This window comes from Narcine bancroftii, chromosome 3 (genome assembly GCF_036971445.1).
Source record: "Narcine bancroftii isolate sNarBan1 chromosome 3, sNarBan1.hap1, whole genome shotgun sequence".
NCBI lineage: Eukaryota > Metazoa > Chordata > Chondrichthyes > Torpediniformes > Narcinidae > Narcine > Narcine bancroftii.
In genome coordinates this window covers 135974730-135995615 of record NC_091471.1, presented here as the reverse complement: position 1 = coordinate 135995615, position 20886 = coordinate 135974730, and the positions used below count along the sequence as shown (strand labels likewise).

General features: G+C 43.1%; 1 protein-coding gene across 1 annotated transcript in view; it reads left to right on the top strand.

Moving 5' to 3' along the window:
• LOC138756240 (NEDD4 family-interacting protein 1-like) overlaps positions 1-19417 on the top strand; it is a 70563-nt gene extending 51146 nt beyond the window's left edge. The window contains exons 5-6 of the mRNA XM_069922823.1: positions 12576-12681; positions 18876-19417. Coding sequence (XP_069778924.1) covers positions 12576-12679 — 104 coding nt within the window. The 3' untranslated portion in view covers positions 12680-12681; positions 18876-19417. The remainder of the gene's footprint in view (positions 1-12575; positions 12682-18875) is intronic.
• Positions 19418-20886: the final 1469 nt, after the last annotated feature.

Genomic DNA, 20886 nt, shown 5'->3' with positions numbered 1-20886 from the left:
GATTTAGCTGTTGGCTTTAAATGCATTAATGTTTATACATGTTCCACCAGCTGAATAATTTATCCAAGAAATGTCATTAGTTGTGGAAAATGGTTTCCTTCCAATCAAGGCTCAGGATTAATACAAGAGAGTGTGCAAACACTGTGATTTAAGTAAAAGCACAATGCTGGAGAAACTCACCTCATGAGAATGCAGTGATTAATCAGAAATGATCTTTCCAAAGCTGATGGCTAAATGAAGTATTGTAACTAAATGGGTCACCAGTTCCACTGAATCATATGGATGTGCATGGAATCAATAAATCTGCTATCCATATCAGTAAGGCAGTTAAGAGATTCTACCAGAAATGTATAATATCCTGTTCAACATTTAGTCTTCAGAAATACAGATTGTTACTTATAGCATGAAATACCAAATTGTCCTCACATTTCAAAATCAGAACCAGAATTTATTGTCAAGAAATGTCACAAATTGCTATTGTTATGAGCCCAGAGGACCCCAAAACCCAACAGGAATAGATATCCACCAAGACAAATGGTTACTTAAACAAAAGTTGCTTTTAATTATCCTTAAACGTGAAAACAGAATCACACTTTAACTTATCACTATTTACTTAACTAACCTAACTTAACCCCTTTCTAATTCTAAGGGCACGTGTATGTAATGTATGTATAAGCTCAGAAAAGTTCTTTGATTCAAAGTCCAATCTCACTTCTTATTCCTCCAAGTTCACTGGTTGCAGGCAATTCATATACTGTGCACAGAATTTAGCATTTATAAAGTTCACCAGGCTTTGGTGCTTGAAAAGTAAATGGTTACCACTCAGGAAGGATCTTGTCGGTTTTCAGAGAGAGATTCATTCTACGCTGACACCCACAACTGATTCCTTTTTAATCAGCCACTTCAGTGTCTTTCCGAATAAACTTTCCCCCTCAGGGATCTCCAGATGATAATCTCTTTCTTTCAGGTCACCACTGAGTACCTTTTTGTTTCTCTTATTCCAAGTGAAACATTAGACAGCCAGTCTTGCATGAACCATAAGGGCTTTCACCAGGCTGAACTAAGCACTCACAACCCATCTTCCAAATGGGGTTTTCCACGAGCTTGCCAGCTTGTCCTGTTCCAGTCCCAGCTGCTGCTGCTAACTGTATCACGGTAGAACTAATCTGTTACTCTCTCTTTCTCTCTCTCTCTCTCTCTCTCTCACTCTCTCTCTCTCTCTTTCCCCCACAGAGAGAAAACATTTTTTTACTCTCTCTGCTTGCAAAACCTCTTAAAACAGCAAGTCCACTCAAGACAGAATGTGGCTCCGACAAGTTCTTTCATATCTTGCCGTTTTGAAAACTACAATCTATTAGTGAAATTTTCCGGATACTCTCCAAAGCTTCTGCAAAGGTTCTGGGGCTGATATGTCTAGCATTAACAGAGCTTTAAATAAGATCAGTTTTAAAGTGTTTGTATGTGACCTACACTAAAAACCCTGTCCTAATTTATCTCCCAAAAACGTATCTATATTCTGTCACACTGTAAATTACATTTTTTAAATAGAGAAATTAGTGCAAAAGAAGAGAAAGTGAGGTAGTGTCAATGGTTCATTGTCTATTCAGAAATCTGATGGCAGAGGGGAAGAAGCTGTTTCTGTACAGTTGGGTGTTCGTATTCAAGCTCCTTTACTTCTTCCCTGATGGTAGCAGGGTCAAGAGGGCATGGCTGGGGTGCTGAAAATCTGAGGATTGAGGCTGCTTTTTTGAGGCACTGCCTCTTGTAGATGACTTTAATAGAATGAAGGCTGATGCTCCAGATGTCACTGGCGAAGTTAACAACTCTCTGTAGTCTTCTACTATCCCGTGCATTGACCCCTCCATATCAGGCAGTGATGCAACCAGCAGAAATTTGCAGGAGCATTTGGTGACATAACTGATCTACTCAAACTTCTCATGAAGTATAGCCACTGATGAGTCATCAATGCGCCCACAGAGACAGGCAATGTTTGCTCAATGCAGAAGCACTAAATCTTCAGATGCCAGAATCCTGAGCAAAAACATTCTGTGGAACTCAGCAGGTCAGAGAGCATCCAAGGGTAGAAATAACCATTCCTCACTCTCACACACCACTCACTCCCCACTCCCACACATGAACCAGTCCCCACTCCCACACAAGTCTCACTCTTTATCTTCATACATCTCTCACTCCACACACACACACCACTCATTTCTCACTCTCACACACCACTCCTCACTCCCACATACCACACACACCTCACCCACACAACACTAACTCCTCAGCCCCACACACCACTCACTCCTTACTCTCACACACATCTCACTCCCCACTCCCACATACCTCTCACTCCTCACTCCCACACACCCCTCACACCACATTCCATCACACCACTCAATCCTCATACCCAAACACCACTCACTCCTTACTCCCACACAACACTCACTCCACACCCCCATACATCCCTCACTCCTCACTCCCACACACCACTCACTCCTACCCCCACACACCACTCACTCCTACCCCCACACACCATTCACTCCACACTCCTACACACCTTTCACGCCCCATTTCCACACTCCACACAATCCTCACTCCCACACACCTCTAACTCCTCATCCCCACACACCTCTCACTCCCCACTTTCACATAATACTCATTCTTCACAGCCACACATCAATCACTCTCTACTCCCAGACACCACTCTCTCCACACTTCCACACTTCACTCACTCCTCATTCCCAACACCATGCAGTCCTTCCCCAACACACCACACACTCCCCAATCCTACACACCACTCACTCCCCAATCCCACACACCACTCACTCCTCACTCCCACACACCACTCACTCCTCACTCCCACACACCACTCACTCCTCACTCCCACACACCACTCACTCCTCACTCCCACACACCACTCACTCCTCACTCCCACACACCACTCACTCCTCACTCCCACACACCACTCACTCCTCACTCCCACACACCACTCATTCCTTACTCCCACCCACCTCTCATTCCTCACTCCCTCACACCTCTCACTCCTCACTTCCAGATATCACTCACTCCTCACTTCCACACACTATTCACTCCTCAGAACCACACACTTCTCACTCCTCAGCCCCACACACAATTCATTCCCCACCCCAGCACACCACTCACTCCCCAATCCCACACATTACCCACTCCCCAATCCTACACACAACTCACTCTTCAACCCACACACCACTTACTCCACACACCATTCACTCCTCACTCCCACACACCACTCATTCCTTAGTCCCACACACCTCTCATTTCTCTCTCCCTCACACCTCTCACTGCTCACTTCCACATATCACTCACTCCTCACTCCTGCACACTATTCACTCCTCACAACCACACACCATTCACTGCTCACTCCCACACTCCAATCACTCCCCACCCCAACACACCACAAATCCTTTACTCAACACTCCCACAAATGACTAACTCCCCACTCCCAAACACCTCTTACCTCCCCACTCCCACAAATCCCTCACTCCATGCTCCCAGAAAACACTATCTCCCCACTCTCACACATCACTCACTCCACACTGCCACACACCACTCACTCCTCACACCACTTGCTCACCACACCCACACACAATTCTCTCCTCATTTCCACACAGCACTCACTCCTCACTCACACACACCACTCATTCATCACTCCCACACACCACTCACTCCCCAGTCAACACACCACTCACTCTTCAATCCCACACACCACTCACTCCTCACAACCACACTCCACTCACTCCTCACTCCTACACACTACTCAATCGTCACTCCCACACACAACTCCCACACACCACTCACACCTCACTCCCAACCACCAGTCAATCATCACCCCCACAAACCACTCACTCCCCATTCCCACACACCACTCAATCCCAATTCCCACACACCACTCACTCCCCACTCCCAGACACCACTCATTCCTCAGTCCCACACACCTCTCACTTCAAACTTCGACACATTACTCACTCCTCTGTCACACACCAGTAACTCCCCACCCCCACACACCACTCACTCCTCACCACCACACACCACTCAGTCCTCACCCCACACACCACTTATTTCACAATGCCACGCACCACTCACTCCCTAATCGAACACACCATTCACTCCCAATTCCCACACACCATTCACTCCCCATTCCCACACTCCTCTCACACCCCACTACAACACACCTCTCACACCCCACTACAACACACCTCTCACACCCCACTCCCACACACCACTGACTCCCCACTCCAGTACACCTCTCACTCCTCACCCCACCACACCACTCACAACCACACACCACTCACTCCCCACTCCCACAAATCACTAAACACCACTCCCACACATCACTCACTCCTCACTCCCACACATTACTCACTCCCACACACCAATCATTCCACACTCCCACCCACCACTCACTGCTCATTACCATAAACCACTCACTCCTCACCCCCACACACCACTCACTTCTCACACCCACACACCACTCGATCCTCTCTCCCACACACCACTCAATCCGCAGTCCCATTCACCACTCTATCCCACACACCATTCATGCCTCAACTCCATACACCACTCACTCCCCACTCCCACGCACCAATCACTCCTTATTCCCACAAACCAATCACTTTCCACTTCCACACACTACTCATTCCTCACTCCCACACACTACTCATTCCTCACTCCCACACACTACTCATTCTTAACTCCCACACACTACTCTCACCTCACTCCCACACATCACTCACTCCCACACATCACTCACTCCACAATCTCACACTCCTCACTCCCTCACACCACTCACTCCTCATTCCCACACACCACTCACTCCCACATACCATTCACTCAATATTCCAACACACTGCTCACTCCTCACTCCCTCACACCACTCACTACTCACTCCCACACAACACTCAATCCCCACACCCAAACAAAGCTCACTTTTCACACTCACACACCACTCAGTCCTCACTCCCACATATCACTCAGTCCTCACTCCTACAAATCTCTCACTCACCACTCCTAAAAATCTCTCACTCACCACTCCCACAAATCTCTCACTCCCCACTGTCACACAACACTCACTCCATACTCTGAACCACCACTCACTGGTCACCCCCAGAAACCACTCGCTCTCTACGCACACTCATCTTGCACTCCCCACTCCCAGACACCACTCACTCCCCACTCCCAGACACCACTCACTTCCCACTCCCAGACACCACTCATTCCCCACTCCCAGACACCACTCACTCCCCACTCCCAGACACCACTCACTCCCCACTCCCAGACACCACTCACTCCCCACTCCCAGACACCACTCACTCCCCACTCCCACATACCACTCACTCCCCAATCCCATACACCATTCGCTCCCCACTCTAACACACCTCTCACTCCCCACTCCCACGTAACTCTCTCTCCTCACTCCTACACAACACTCATTCCTCATTCCCTCACAGCACATACTTGTCGCTCCCTCACACCATTCACTAATCACTCCCACTCACTCCTCACCCCTACAAACCATGCACTCCTCACCCCTAAACACTACTCACTCCTCACACCCACTTGCCACTCAGTCCTCACTCCCACACACCTCTCAATCCTCACTCCCACACATCACACACTCCCCACTCCCGCACACTACTCACTCCCGACTCCCACACACCACTCACTTCTCACACCCACACACCACTCGATCCTCTCTCCCACACACCACTCGATCCTCTCTCCCACACACCACTCGATCCTCTCTCCCACACACCACTCGATCCTCTCTCCCACACACCACTCGATCCTCTCTCCCACACACCACTCGATCCTCTCTCCCACACACCACTCAATCCGCAGTCCCATTCACCACTCACTCCCACACACATTCACGCAGCAATCCCATACACCACTCACTCCACACCCCACTCACTTCTCACACCCACGCACCACTCACTCCTCACCCCTAAACACCACTCACTCCTCATCCAATACACCTCTCACTCCTCACTCCTACACATCACTCACTCTTCACTCCCACACACCACTCACTCCCCACCCCAACACACCATTCACTCCTCACCCCAACACACCACTCACTCCTAGCCCCACACACCACTCACTCCTACCCCCACACACCACTCATTCCTCTCTCCCACACATCTCTCACTCCTCACTCCCACTCACCTCTCACTCCTCACTCCCACACACCTCTCACTCCCCACTCCCACACTCTACTCTCCACCCACTCCCATACACTACTCACTCCCTACTTCCACACGGCTCCCTTCAGACTCCCACACACTACGTTTGACTAGTCCCACAGTTTTTACTCCCTACTTCCTACTTCTATTCCTGCTCATTTTCCACCTCCGCTCTCTGTCTAAATCGCTCACTGTGCTTCTACGTCTTCTCCTATAGAATACCCATTCCTCTAATATTTACTCCAGCTTCCACTCCTTTATTCTTTTCTTTTTAAGTTATTTTTAAATTAAGCTTAACATATAAACCTACATATAAAGTCTGTTAATAAAACAAGTAACAGGTCATATCACATGCATATGGATAGAAAATAAGTAAAGTACATTAGACTATCTCTTTATCTAAACAAAGGATATGTTTTGTCTATTTTATTGATATGATCTATTCTGATGTGGTTATTTCCATCTCTACTCTTTCAATGTTCTCACTTCTCTGTGCTTGCTTTGTACCTCCCCACCTGCTTTGTCCTTGCTGTGCTATCTTTGCACTAAATTATCTTTGTATTTTTTTGGATCCATCAACTCCCAACCTTATACTGACTGGATTAAATTTCAATCAGATTCCTTATGTCATTGTAAAGGCCTTGATTTTAATACTTGAACTTGTAATAACAGCTTTCACAATCTTGACATTTTGCACAGTATCCAACTTTTCACTGTAAAATATCCAGCACATAAATATTTTTCAGCTGTGTTTTGATAAAAGAACATATTTTATTTTTAATGCATGGTTCAACCAGCCCGCCCTTCTCCACTGTATCACAACGAGTACAATTCAATACTGGTGCTTATGAATTAATTTTTTTCAAGGAGTCAAGTTAAAAGATACATTTTGTGGTCTCTTCTAACTATCCTTTTCCATGGCAACTGTACTTGACACTGAAGAAGACTATTTTGATATTTGGCTTTATGTTTGATCTCAAGGAACAGCTTCTAACCTTCTCTGCCTCACCAGCTGCAGAAATCTTTATTTCTTTCTCACCCCACACTCCCACACACCACTAACGCCCTACTCCCACACACCTCTCAGTCCTTATCGATTATTGCAATATGGTCACAGCCTTCCACACTCGACGCCTCATCAACTGGAGGCAATTAGCATCTCTGCTTTCCATGTTCTAACTTGCACCATGTCCTATTCACGCATCACTCTTTCTCTTTGCTGATCTACATTTGCTTGTGGTTAAGCAACTCATCGATATTCATATCTGTAACTTTAGGTTTTTTTAGACCCAAAATATGGTATTGGGAAGATCAGCTGTGATGGTATGAAATGGCAGAGCAGGCTCCAAAGTCCAATAATTTACTCTAGTTCCTTTTTGTTAATATTTCTGTTAAACATATGTTATTGATATTGACAATCCATACTATAATTTGCAAGGCAATAGTTGAACTTCATTATGCTCAGCAGACCCAACTAAATGGAACAAATGAGAAAGACGGTTAAATGGCTTTGAAACAAAGGTTGCGTTCCTGAATCAATATGTTGAAAATCTTCATAAGTTCACAACATTATCAATTTATTTTTAAATGTTGATGTGCATTTTCTCCTTAATTGTTTTGTTACATATTTGTTTTTCATTAATTCCTGCTTGGTTTAAATACATATGTATATATAAATAAATAAATGTTCCATATATAAACATTGTAACACATCCAATCAACTGCATTTAAAATTTGGATATGACAACGAATCTTAACAGATTGCAACTGATAAATGAAGACATTCAGAAAACGTGGAATGTTTCACTTTAGGTAATGGCTGCTCTATATCTGAGCATAGTATTGCTGATATACTTTGTGCTGCTTCTTGACAACTCATGGCCCTGATTCACTCTATTGCCACGCTGCCGCCTGTAATTCTAAATACTTTTTATATTATTAAGTTATTATAATTGTTAAGAAAACAAGAATGTTGGCAGCAGTTTAAGAAAAAGATGAGGACAATTATTAGATAAAAATTGCATTGGATTGTGGTTTCCTTCCTGCACAAATAGTTTTAACATGGTTAGGGCGATTATTGGCATTACTGTGGGTGACTACTTCCCAACTTGTGGTGGTGATCTCAATCGGGTTATTTGTGGTTTCCATATGGTTTTATTTTAATGGGTTTAATTGGGAGTTTCCTAGATGACACATCCTCTTGTGTCTTTGGCATGGAGTCATCTGCTGTTGGTTGGTTGACTCGTATTTAATAGATATGCTCCATACCAAAAAAAAATTAACTGAGCATGGTTAAAGCGAAATCATTCCATGGACATTTTATAAAGAGGCTTTATTGAGCTGATGCTACTGCAGAATTAAACTGTTAATGTCCTTGGCTCTTACTTAATGAGTGAAAGAAAGTGATCTCCTTATCCCAGCAGTGGATAGTTGTGGAAATAAATGTAACCCTAAATCTCTCAATTTATTGTCTTGTTGATTCAGACTTCTCCCTGTGTGAGCTGTTAATAAATGGAAAAGGGTCTTTGCCTGAGCCCTGCAAATAAAAGACATATCCAAATACTGATCCAGAGGGAACTTCTCTTCTTCACTATCTTCTTACTTGCTTCATCTCCTTTTTCTGATTTTGCTTGGCAACAATTGTCCTTCGGTCATGGTAAAATTTTGTAGCATCCCACTTTAATAATGATACGAGAGAATCTTTCTGGAAAATAATGAATTATGCCCCCTGAGTGGTTCTACTTATAAAGTAGTAGGGCAGTGCCTTTACTAAATCTTGCTGTGGTTATAATTCCACTATACAACCACTCAGTTCAACTGCCATCAGCTCCATGGCCTGTTAATGGAGCGAATGGTAGTTTTGTTTAAAAATTTTGTGACTACTGTGTCTGCACCCAAGATGGCAGCCCCAATGACCAGCATCAGCCACGAGGGTTGCATACTCCAGGGAAGCAGAGGATCGGCTCACAGCCTCAGAAAATAGGGTAAACACCACTCCTTTTAGAAGGAAAAGTGGAGGGGACGATACATGGGGCGGTAAACACTGCGGTGGACTAGCGATGAGTTCTGAGGCTGAACAACCCACAGCTGGTGGGCTGTGGCGACACGAGGCGAGGAATCCATGCAGGCTGTGGACTTCTGGTGACTTTGGTCGGGGATTCCCACCAGATGGCGGAGTGCTGGAGACAAGCTTGAGAATGGCAGAAGGGGTACCAGATACCGGAACTGGGATGGGATAGGGTGAACAGGGCACTGAGGTTTTTCTGATCATGTCGGAGGTTCAGAAGGAGCTCGGGCTGCTAATTATATGGACTGGACAAATAAAAATGATTTGAGATGTTTTGAGGAATCAAAAAATTGCTGTGGAACTCAGCAGGACAGACAGCATCCAGGAGTAGAAATAGTCAACGTTTCAGGTATGAACTCCTGATAAATTAAAAACATTGACTGACCATTTCTATCTATACTTGTATAATGCTAGAACAACCATAACTCAGACAAAAGACATAAACAAGTTGTTTTTGGCACAAAACGTACACCAAAGTGGCATAGCTACAATCCTACAGAAATAAGATGTAAGACTAATATTATGTAGTCAATTAATCATAAAGAACAATTCAATCAATACAAACTACTTTTCGACAGATCATACGTTTTATTGCTGTGATACTAACCAACCTTGGTTTTCTTCTCCCTGTGATAGTACAGATTCTATCACCAATGTGTATATGTACATATGTACAGATGGTCGTGTAGGATGACTGTGATTGGCTGAGAGGTCATTCTGGACTGGTCGACCTACTTGTGATATGCTCCAGTCTTTTAGTTAATAAAAGCCTTGGTTTGGATCAACAAGTCTTTAGTTCTTTCGACACGCACTACACTCCCACATACCACTCACTCCCCACTCCCACATACCACTCAATCCCCACTCCCACATACCACTCACTCCTCACTCCCACACACCACTCACTCCTCATTCCCACACACCACTCACTCCTTACTCCCACACACCACTCACTCCTTACTCCCACACACCAATCACTCCTTACTCCCACACAGCACTCACTCCCCACTCCCACACATTACTCACTTCCCACTCCAACTCAACACACACTTCCCACTCCCACTCACCACCCACTTCCCACTCCCCACTCCCACACAACACTCACTCCCCACTCCCACGCACTACTCACTCCCCACTCCCACACACCACTCACTTCCCACTCCACCTCACCACTCACTCCCCACTCCAACACACTACTCACTCTCCACTCCCACACACCACTCACTTCCCACTCCCACTCACTTCCCACTCCCACTCACCACTCACTTCCCAATCACCACTCACTTCCCACTCCCACTCACCACTCACTCCCCACTCCCACACACCACTCACTCCCCACTCCCACACACCACTCACTCCCCACTCCCACACACCACTCACTCCCCACTCCCACACACCACTCACTCCCCACTCCCACACACCACTCACTTCCCACTCCCACACAGCTCTCACTCCTCACTCCCACACAGCTCTCACTCCTCACTCCCACACAGCTCTCACTCCTCACTCCCACACAGCTCTCACTCCTCACTCCCACACAGCTCTCACTCCTCACTCCCACACAGCTCTCACTCCTCACTCCCACACAGCTCTCACTCCTCACTCCCACACAGCTCTCACTCCTCACTCGCACACACCACTCACTCTCCACTCCCACACACCACTCACTCTCCACTCCCACACACCAATCACTTCCCACTCCCACACACCACTCACTCCCCACTCCCACACACCACTCACTCCCCACTCCCACACACCACTCACTCCCCACTCCCACTCACCACTCACTCCCCACTCCCACACACTACTCACTCCCCACTCCCACACACCACTCACTTCCCACTCCCACTCACTTCCCACTCCCACTCACTTCCCACTCCCACTCACTTCCCACTCCCACTCACTTCCCACTCCCACTCACCACTCACTTCCCACTCCCACTCACCACTCACTTCCCACTCCCAATCACCACTCACTTCCCACTCCCACTCACCACTCACTTCCCACTCCCACTCACCACTCACTCCCCACTCCCACACACCACTCACTCCCCACTCCCACACACCACTCACTCCCCACTCCCACACACCACTCACTTCCCACTCCCACACAGCTCTCACTCCTCACTCCCACACAGCTCTCACTCCTCACTCCCACACAGCTCTCACTCCTCACTCCCACACAGCTCTCACTCCTCACTCCCACACAGCTCTCACTCCTCACTCGCACACACCACTCACTCTCCACTCCCACACACCACTCACTCTCCACTCCCACACACCACTCACTTCCCACTCCCACACACCACTCACTCCCCACTCCCACACATCACTCATTCCCACTCCCACACACCACTCAATTCCCACTCCCACACACCACTCACTCCTCACTCCCACACATCACTCACTCCTCACTCCCACACAGCTTTCACTCCTCACTCCCACACAGCTCTCACTCCTCACTCCCACACACCACTCATTCTCCACTCCCACACACCACTCATTCTCCACTCCCACACACCACTCACTCCCCACTCCCACACAGCTCTCATTCCTCACTCCCACACACCACTCACTCTCCACCCACTCCCCACACACCACCCACTCCCCACTCCCACTCACCACTCACTCCTCACTCCCACTCACTACTTTTGTCTACTCCTCCACCTTTTTACTCACTACTGCCACCTTCTATTGTTGCCCTTCCCCCCCCTCCACTCATTGCCAAAATCCCTTACTGTGCTTCTGCATCTACTCTCACAAAGATATTGAAAAGTTGGAGCAAATATATTACCATTGTACCTATGAGTCTCAGGATATTTGAAGAGGAGCAGTCAGTAGTGCCGAAACTGTCAAAAACCAACGAAATGAAGAGTAAATGTACTCAAAATTGTCTCAATTTTTTTTGAACACCAGAGGCTTAACTAACAAAATAATGTCGTGAGCCTTATTTTCAAATATGACAAGATGATTTATTCCAGCAAGGAAATTACTGTCCATTAATATCTATCCCTGGAATTGGATTTACTTCGATTATTTTCAGTAACAACAATAACTCCTCGTGGTTCCAAAATTTTATATTTTACATTTTGAATTTATTACATTTAATTATTACATTTTGAATTTTTTGATGAGATCTGATGACCACATTAAACATGCTGTATTTTCAACCTGTTAACTGTATCTGTTAGAGAAATAATAATTAAATGCACCATTATGGACAGGTGTATTTCTTGTGATATTGGAAGGCAAAGTCAATATTTAACTTATACCTCTCCTACATTACAGGGATTTTGCTTTTCACAAGTGGTTTCATCAATTATGCAAAAGCTCGGAATGTCGCTTCAAAGATCGCCAGCTTGAAGAAGTCTAAGTTCCTTTTCCTTTTCTAATGGTAACCAATTACATATTTCCAAATTGCTTGGGACTCTGTTTTTCATGTAGTGGGAGTGGTAATTGTCTGTCAACAAACTGGGGATATCTTTATTTCTGTATCCTGAATAGCTCTGCTCTTGTCAGGCAATTTCAAAAGATGGGAGTTTGCAATATGATGGACTGAGTAAGAATGGTGTCAACATTTTATACTGGATAACTGGTGGGGTATCAAATCCCTTGGTGTAATATTGCCTTCAGCCTTTGGTTCATTGCTCTAGTCCTTCAGGCAACAAATTAATCTCAGCAGACCACAAGAGCAGTTGCCACGATCCTCACCTATTACATCATATTGGGTTCCTGGAGGCTACGGTGTATTAACACTGGTCTTTCATGACTACCAGAGATTTAGTGCACATAAAAGTAAAGCTTATGCAGCCAATGAGAAGCCGAAAAATCCTCTGCAGCTTTGAAACTCTGCTGGAAAACAAACTTTAAGTGGAAACTTTCATTGTGCATTATAAGCATGTGGTTGTTTCCCTAACACTTTCTCCAGATTCCTATCATTTCCTTGTCCAAAATTTCCTATTATTTTCATTCATATTTAAAGAAGTGGATGGATGTTAAGTATATATATTTAGATTAATAGGCTTCACTCCCCAGGAGTAATTTTGAAGTTGATGGAAATGAAATCAGCATATAGAAAATGAGTGGGTGAAGTAATCTTGACCATGTCATGTAATTGTCCAAGTGCCCACATTTTGGTGAGGGAAATACCTTGGCACTCTTGCCCTGACAATATTCCAGATGATAAATTGAAACAGTTCATATTGAATGTTGAATATTTATTAAAATGCCTTTCTTGGTGTGCAGTTTTTTTTTAAATGTATGCCTCGTCCATCATATTAGCAAGCTCTTTATCCGAGTCGCATGGCCAAATTCTGAGCACATCATAAAATCACCAGTATAGCACATAAAATATCAAGGAATTGGACTCGAGGCATTAACGGCTTAATATGCAATTCATCAGAGATTACTGTTTACTTTTCACAGTTTTACAAATGTACTTACACTTAAATAGACAAGCTTTAGCCTTTCCTGCCCAGTTTTAGTGGGGATCCAAGGGTAAGTGCAGCAATCACATGCCATTTCAATACTAAACCCTTTGGTGAGAGACTGGTAAGATGCCGCTTGTGGTGCAGTAGAGCAACTCTGAAGGAATTTCTTGATTTCCATATTTCGCCTCACCTGTGCAGACAAAAGGCTATTCTTAAGATAACTGAAGACAGTTTCATCTTGCTGCTAAAAATGAGTCTCACTCGGAGTTGAGTAATTTTGCATGCATTTCTAGGCGTTTTTATACCTGTCAGGAAACTTGCCTCCTCTTCTTATGTGGGATTTTCATTTTTCCCAGCACTTTCTTTCTGATGTGAACTTCCTCAGACGTTAACTCAGAATGTTTTTGCAATAACATCATTGGTTCAAAATGAAACCAAGCCGTGTTTATTCATGGCAGAACCAAATTTCCAACCATACTATTTAAGGCCCTCAAAAGTTTAGTGCTGAATATTTTCTAACCTTCAACAAGGTGTTCAGAACAGAATATTTTAACGTTACCACCAATGCTGTTCTATTTTCAGTCACTATAGCGATGAAATTCAAGCCCACCAAATGAATCCCCACCGAGTCATCACTGTGTAGTGTTCATTTGTTAGCACTGGATTTCCATTTTCAATATTTGGACATGCTCTGTACTTTGGAATTGTTGACAACGTTGGCATTTTTTCAGTTATTTAACCTCCATTGTATTTTAGCACTCACTCGTCCTCATTGAATCACACAGCTCTTGGCCAGCGAGTACTGAGTCATAAGCCACTTAAAGCTCTGCACACTAATGCATCAGTTGTACATGAGTCATTTAACTTGAGATTTCCTAGGGTGATTGATTAAAAATATACTGTATTGTTTAAATTTAATTGTGCCATCGAAACAAAAATTAGTGATCATATATACTGGCACCCTTCATTTGTGAAACTAAGTGATTATCATTGAGCTGTTTAACTACAGCTCACCCCTTTTCTGTCCTTGTTTGGCAATCACTCAGCACAATTGTTATTGTGACTTTAACCATAAATCTCCAACAATGGGCTGCAGCTCCCTTGCTGATGTGTGAACCTCAACTAGAAGGCAATTGTTCAAGACTGAGAACTGTGGAAATGTAGAAAATAAGAAACTTTGGGTTTGTAGATGTCAGGCAAAGGCCACATTGGGAGAAGTAGAAGGTTTGGAAAGTGGGTGCAGAAATATTACCATTGTATCTAACAGTATCTGGATATTGGAGGTTTTTTTTTTACAGTAAGAGGAAAAGTCAGTAGTGCTGAGATAAAAGGGAAACCAAGGAAATAAAGAGCAAAATGTACAGTCAATTTTCTCAAAACTTTTTTTTTAACACCAGTAGCTTAACTAACAAGCCTTATTTGCAAATATGACCAGAAAATTTATGCCAGCAAGGAAATTGCTGTCCATTAATATCTGTCCCTAGAACTGGACTCACTTTGATTATTTCCAGTAACAACAATAACGTTTTGACTTTAGACTGTGAACAAGTCTGCACTCTCCATGACTTTCAATCATTTACATTATTAGTTATCTCATTCACAACAGGCAACTTCATGATATTTGCTGGAAATGATCAAATCTTTCAAAAGTTTGAGAAGGTTGTGAAAGAGATGTCAGAAAAGAGCAGGAATCCTGATCTTTCAAGATACTGTGATTATGTCAGTGAAGGTTTCACTAAATCCCATTATTGATCAACACTGTATCCCTCATTCAAGAGAGATTCAAGATTCTTTTATTGTCATGTAATGAAACAAAGAATCTAACATTTTCATATTACATAAAATTTCCTTTGTAAGTCAGACTAAGATCTGCCATCAGTAGAAATTCCCCAGTGCCCCTTAGTCAGAGAAAGAGAAGATAAAGAGCGTCACCCCAGTGTCATTGAGTGGCTGTGGATTTGCTTCCAGTGCTCCCTCAGCCTCTGCAGCCACATAGCCTTCAGTCCAAACCATCAGCAATCTGAGCTCCAGACCCAAACCTATGGCACGATCAGGAACCCTTCAGAACCATTAGCACCCTCTCTCATCTCTGTTCCTCAGCCAGTCTCGAGTCAGTGTCCAGCAGCCCACAGCTTGGTGCGAGCCCCTCGACCGCAGTCACCAGCAGACCATAGCCTATGTGGGTTCAATGCCTTGAGTCACCAACAGCCTGCCTGCTGTGTGTTCTTCAGCTTCAGATCCTCTCGCTGGTCAGCTGCACCTGACAACTTCTGCCATCAGAACCCCTACCCACCTTTCTCTCAGGCACTGCACACATTAGCTCCATTATCTGCACCTGCATTAATCCTCATATTTTCATAGTTTGCTCTTAGCAAGATACATCAAACAAATTCAAGAAAATGTATATATTGACAATAATGATAATAATAATAAATTCCATCTTGCATTCATTCACCTAAAAGTATTCAGATTTTACCCTCAATAGCTCATCATCACTCACAGATTGTTAGCTACACAACAGTGGCAGGCAAGTTTCTCAGATGCATAGCAAAACACTCACAAACACCCCTGTCTTTCTTGCTGGAGAAGATGAAACCAAACTGGTGTCTGAGATCACAAAGAATGGGGGGTAATCGCATTCCAAAGGTCACCATTTTCCAAGAATAGCTCAAGACGAGGGATGGGTGTCTGTCTTGTCGGTTGTTTCTTGTTGATTTTGAGGTGAGGATCGCAATGTTGTCACTCCTACTGAAGTCAAGAGCCAGATGTATCAGCAACTCACAACTTCTGGATCACTCCTCCTCATTTCAAGGGATGTGAAAAAGGTATTTTCAGATATCCTCAATGGACGAACTTCCGTACTTGACACTTCTGTTCCTCTTAAACCAAATGGCATCGAAGGGGAATAGAAAAAAAAGAGTATGGTTTTTAGATACTTATCGAATAACTTAGTACTCCATTGTCCAAGGCCTCAAATTCTCCAGAAGCTGCTCAACTCCCAATAAAGGCAAAAATAATTGACGAAAGCTGCAAACAGTATTGACCAGCAGTCCATCCTATTGCTAAACACCACATTTCTTTCATATTTTTAACAAAATGCACATTGATATATTTCAAAGTCGTACTGCTGGCATCCTAGTCAGTGTTGCCTTTAAAACCCTGTGATTAATATGTTAATGTGCATCATTTGCTGCTATTTTAATGATTGTATAATACCATGGTTAGGCAAAGTTGATATCAGGAAACTTCTATGAGCTATTGATGGTAAAATCTGAATACTTTTAGGTGGATGAATGCAAGATGGAATTTATTATTATTATCATTATTGTCAATATATACATTTTCTTGAATTTGTTTGATGTATCTTGCTAAGAGCAAACTATGAAAATATGAGGATTAATGCAGGTGCAGATAATGGAGCTAATGCTGTATGACTGACCATTTCAGTGTATGTGAGGTCATTAAGCTTCTTGCTGCTCTGACCTCAGTCTCCTAATGTTGGCTTCCTCTGTACTCCTCCCACTCATGTGTGATGGTAAGCCTTGATAATGTTTTTACCCTTGTGTGCAGTTATCATCTCTCTTCCTTTGCACAACATTCACCTGCACATGAAGTAAGAAGACTCCTGTCTAATATCTCCTGCTATAGTGTTTTTTAAGTTGTGGAATGATTTCTACCACCATTCATAATGATTAAAACACTCCCTGTTTAAGAGTCACAGACCCAGAGCAATATACAGTGTTCTAGTTTCATTTTGTGCTGGCTTTTCCAGACATTGACGTGCATGAACCTGTACCTGTGCCGAGGCCAGCAACAATGTTGGTTGTTTCAATCATAGTAATAATGTTTGGACACAACATCTACACCCTTCTCCACCCAGTGAAAATGATGCTGATCCCAATATCTCAATGAACATTTAGGCAGCCATGCTTCTGAGTAATATCAAAACCCGCCAACAACTAGTTTCCTTCCAATTAGTTAATTGATGTTAAGAAAGGGTCCTGACACAAAGGCGAACCATATGACGTGCTGAGTTTCTCCAGCATTTATGTGCACTGCCCTCAATCCCAGCATCTACATATATTCTTCTTTTACATACCTTTGTACTCTCATACCGAGCAGCTTCTTGAATGAACAAGAGCAAGTAATTTAGGATGTAATCAACACCTTCATGATTCTCTGGGCAGCAAGCTTCAAATCCATTCCAAAATTGTTTCCTGCGTAAAACAGGCTAAACTAATGATCTTTCTGCTTTTGAAGATCCTGTTTTGGTTACATCAATCCATTTAATCAGCCACTCTTTGTCAGGCAGCTGATCAAAGTTTGAATGCCTCAATTTAAACTATGCTTTGTCATAACAATACCTGGCTGGGAGATGCCCCCCCCCCACCCCGGCCATTCCTTCTGGTTGGACTAGACTGCCCATAGTCGAGTTGACCAGCGTGAACTTCTGACCCGCCATATTTTCTATCATAAAGGTAGCTGAAAAATCACCAATTCTTCAAAGTTAACTATCTAAATCTCCCCTGGCTGGTCTCCCATTCACAAATGCTGCAAACTAACATGTTAATTTATCATCCCTAAGTTCAAGTACACCAACTTGGGTGTTCCCCTGCCCAATCCTAGAGCCCTCAGGCTCACACTGCATTTTTCTTGAATGCACTCCATTTCATTCGAGCTCATTTGGTAACTGCATCCTTGGCACCTCAAACCAGAGCTTTAATGTTCCTTCCTAAAGTTATAGGGAATCATAACTCCTGTCCTCTATGGATCAGATGTAGGTAATAGAATGAAAATTAGAGATTCCTACAGTTTAATTCTCATTGATTTGATGTGGAAGAAATGTGTATTAATTACTGCCTGTATTGTTTTGTCAAGATAATATCTCTGGTACAGAGTAAGAGGCAGTAAACTTGAGGGCTAAATGTGGTCAAACAAAATGTAACCAGGATCCTTGTCCTCATCAAATTTACCAGTAGTCTGCATTGTGCTTTTTCAAAGTCATGCTTATTGCTACTCTTAGGGTTAAAGCAAATGTTGGTTAATGATGGCTTTGGGATCTTGCTGATTAATAGTTTTAAAGTTCAAGAAATTACATAGAAGGACAAAGATGTTGAAATGCCATGGAAAGTTGATCCTTGTTTTCTTTTCATTGTAGATATTTGCTGACCGGCCTTCATTAATATTGTAAATCTTCATATTGTGGTCAAACAATGACTACATAGAACATAAAACATTACAGCACAGTTAAGGCCCTTCAAGCCACGATGTTGTGTTGACCTATGTAAACCAAACGACTGGAATTACACATTTCACATGATGAATAAATAAGTGACTACATGCTTTGATTTGGTGGACACCAGAACACTTGAGAAACTTCTGTTGGGTAAAATGTGCTTGCTCATTATGTTTATTTTAAATGTTTGATAATCATATAATCTTCAACTACAAGCTTGTATTTCTAATAAATGGAAATTATATTCATGGTCTGATAATTTGAGGGATGTTTCCAAGTTGTCTTAATGTTCTTTCATCAAGAGAGGGCACTGTTGCATCTTGTAGAACTAAAAATGCTGAGATCAAAGGTAATGGGATTTATTTGCGACAAGTTTGAAGAAGGCTAGTTATTAAGAAATTGCCATTTGTTATCCAGATGTTTTCAGTGCACAAAAATATAATAAACTATGATAAAAATTACAATTTGTAGTCTGTCTTTCAAAGTTTCTAGATGATTATTTTTCAGATAGGTATCTAATAGTAACACTTGAAACTTTTAAGTAAATGGATAGATATTACGACTGTGAAAAGAAACCTGTTATCCACTGCTGCCTGCATCAATGGGTTTCTCCTCATGTTCAGTGGGTTTCATAGAGACCATCCGGCAGAGCATCACATATTAGTGGCTCTTGTTTGGCTCCCAGTTCATACTGCATAGATGAATGTGGCTGTAATGCTCTAAAGGTTTCCACAGCTAGAAGTGACATAACCGAATTTGGGAGGAAAAAATGATGCAATGAGTCACTCCTGACCTGTATCTTGAAACCCCTGATAAAAAAATATATTATCTGCAGAGTTCAGGCCAGCACCAACTATAATGCCCTGCACAGCTGAGTAACTTCAATGCAGTAATATTCCCAAGGCTCGCAAACTAACAATATCTTTGGATGCAGTCAGAGCAGAAGACTTGTGGAACCATATTTCAATAAGAATTTAATGATTTCAGAAGAAAGGTAACATTTTCAAAATGTTTCTACGTTATTTCATAAATCATGTTCCACAAGCAAATAAACTTTAGCTCTGGAATATTGTAATGACTTTGCTGGAATCTATAACCATGAAAATTAATTTGTGACAGAAGAAATGACTTTATACTGAATCACAAAGGGCATTTATTATGCCCTGAAATTACGTACGTAAAGAAATCACGTTTGGTGGAATAGGTTCAAGGTTCAAAGTTCCTTTTTGTTTTCACATAATAATACAAAAAATGTGATAAATATAGTGTACTTCAACTTTTGCCTGCCATAAATAACCAAGAGTCTCCATGGTCATTGCCCAGCACTTCTAACGATAAGAGAAAGAGAAGCAAAAGTGAGTCCCATCTGATACACCAAGTGTCCATGGATTCATCTCCAGCACTCCTGTTTACAGTGGTCACTAACCTGTAGGTTTGTCTCCTGTGCTTCTTCTCAACAGAGTGTATTCTCCCTGTTTCTAGTGCCCTGCTGGTCCACTGCTCCACTGGAGTCAGAAACCCCTTGTGGTTCTCTGCCCAGCACAAGTGCCACCATCATTTTTTACATAATTACATTAAAACGGTTCTACTTGAAATCATGGCCCATTCAGAGCAATGCTACTGTTAAAAACAAAGCCGATTTTCTGATGAATGCTATGCATTTGCTGTTATTATTCAAAAGGAGCATTTTGACTTCGCTTTTTAAAATTTTTTATTTTTATTTTTCACACTATGAACCATACTAAAAAAAATACACACAAACATTTCCCTCTTGAATATACACAGTGTCATTTTCTCCCCTTTCCCCCCTCCTTTCCCTCCCTCCTTCACCCCCCCCACCCACTCAACGTTCAACACATATGATACATCAAACCCATTAAACAATGTCATCACACAATGAAAATAAACAAGAAATTTGTGTCTTCTACTTTTA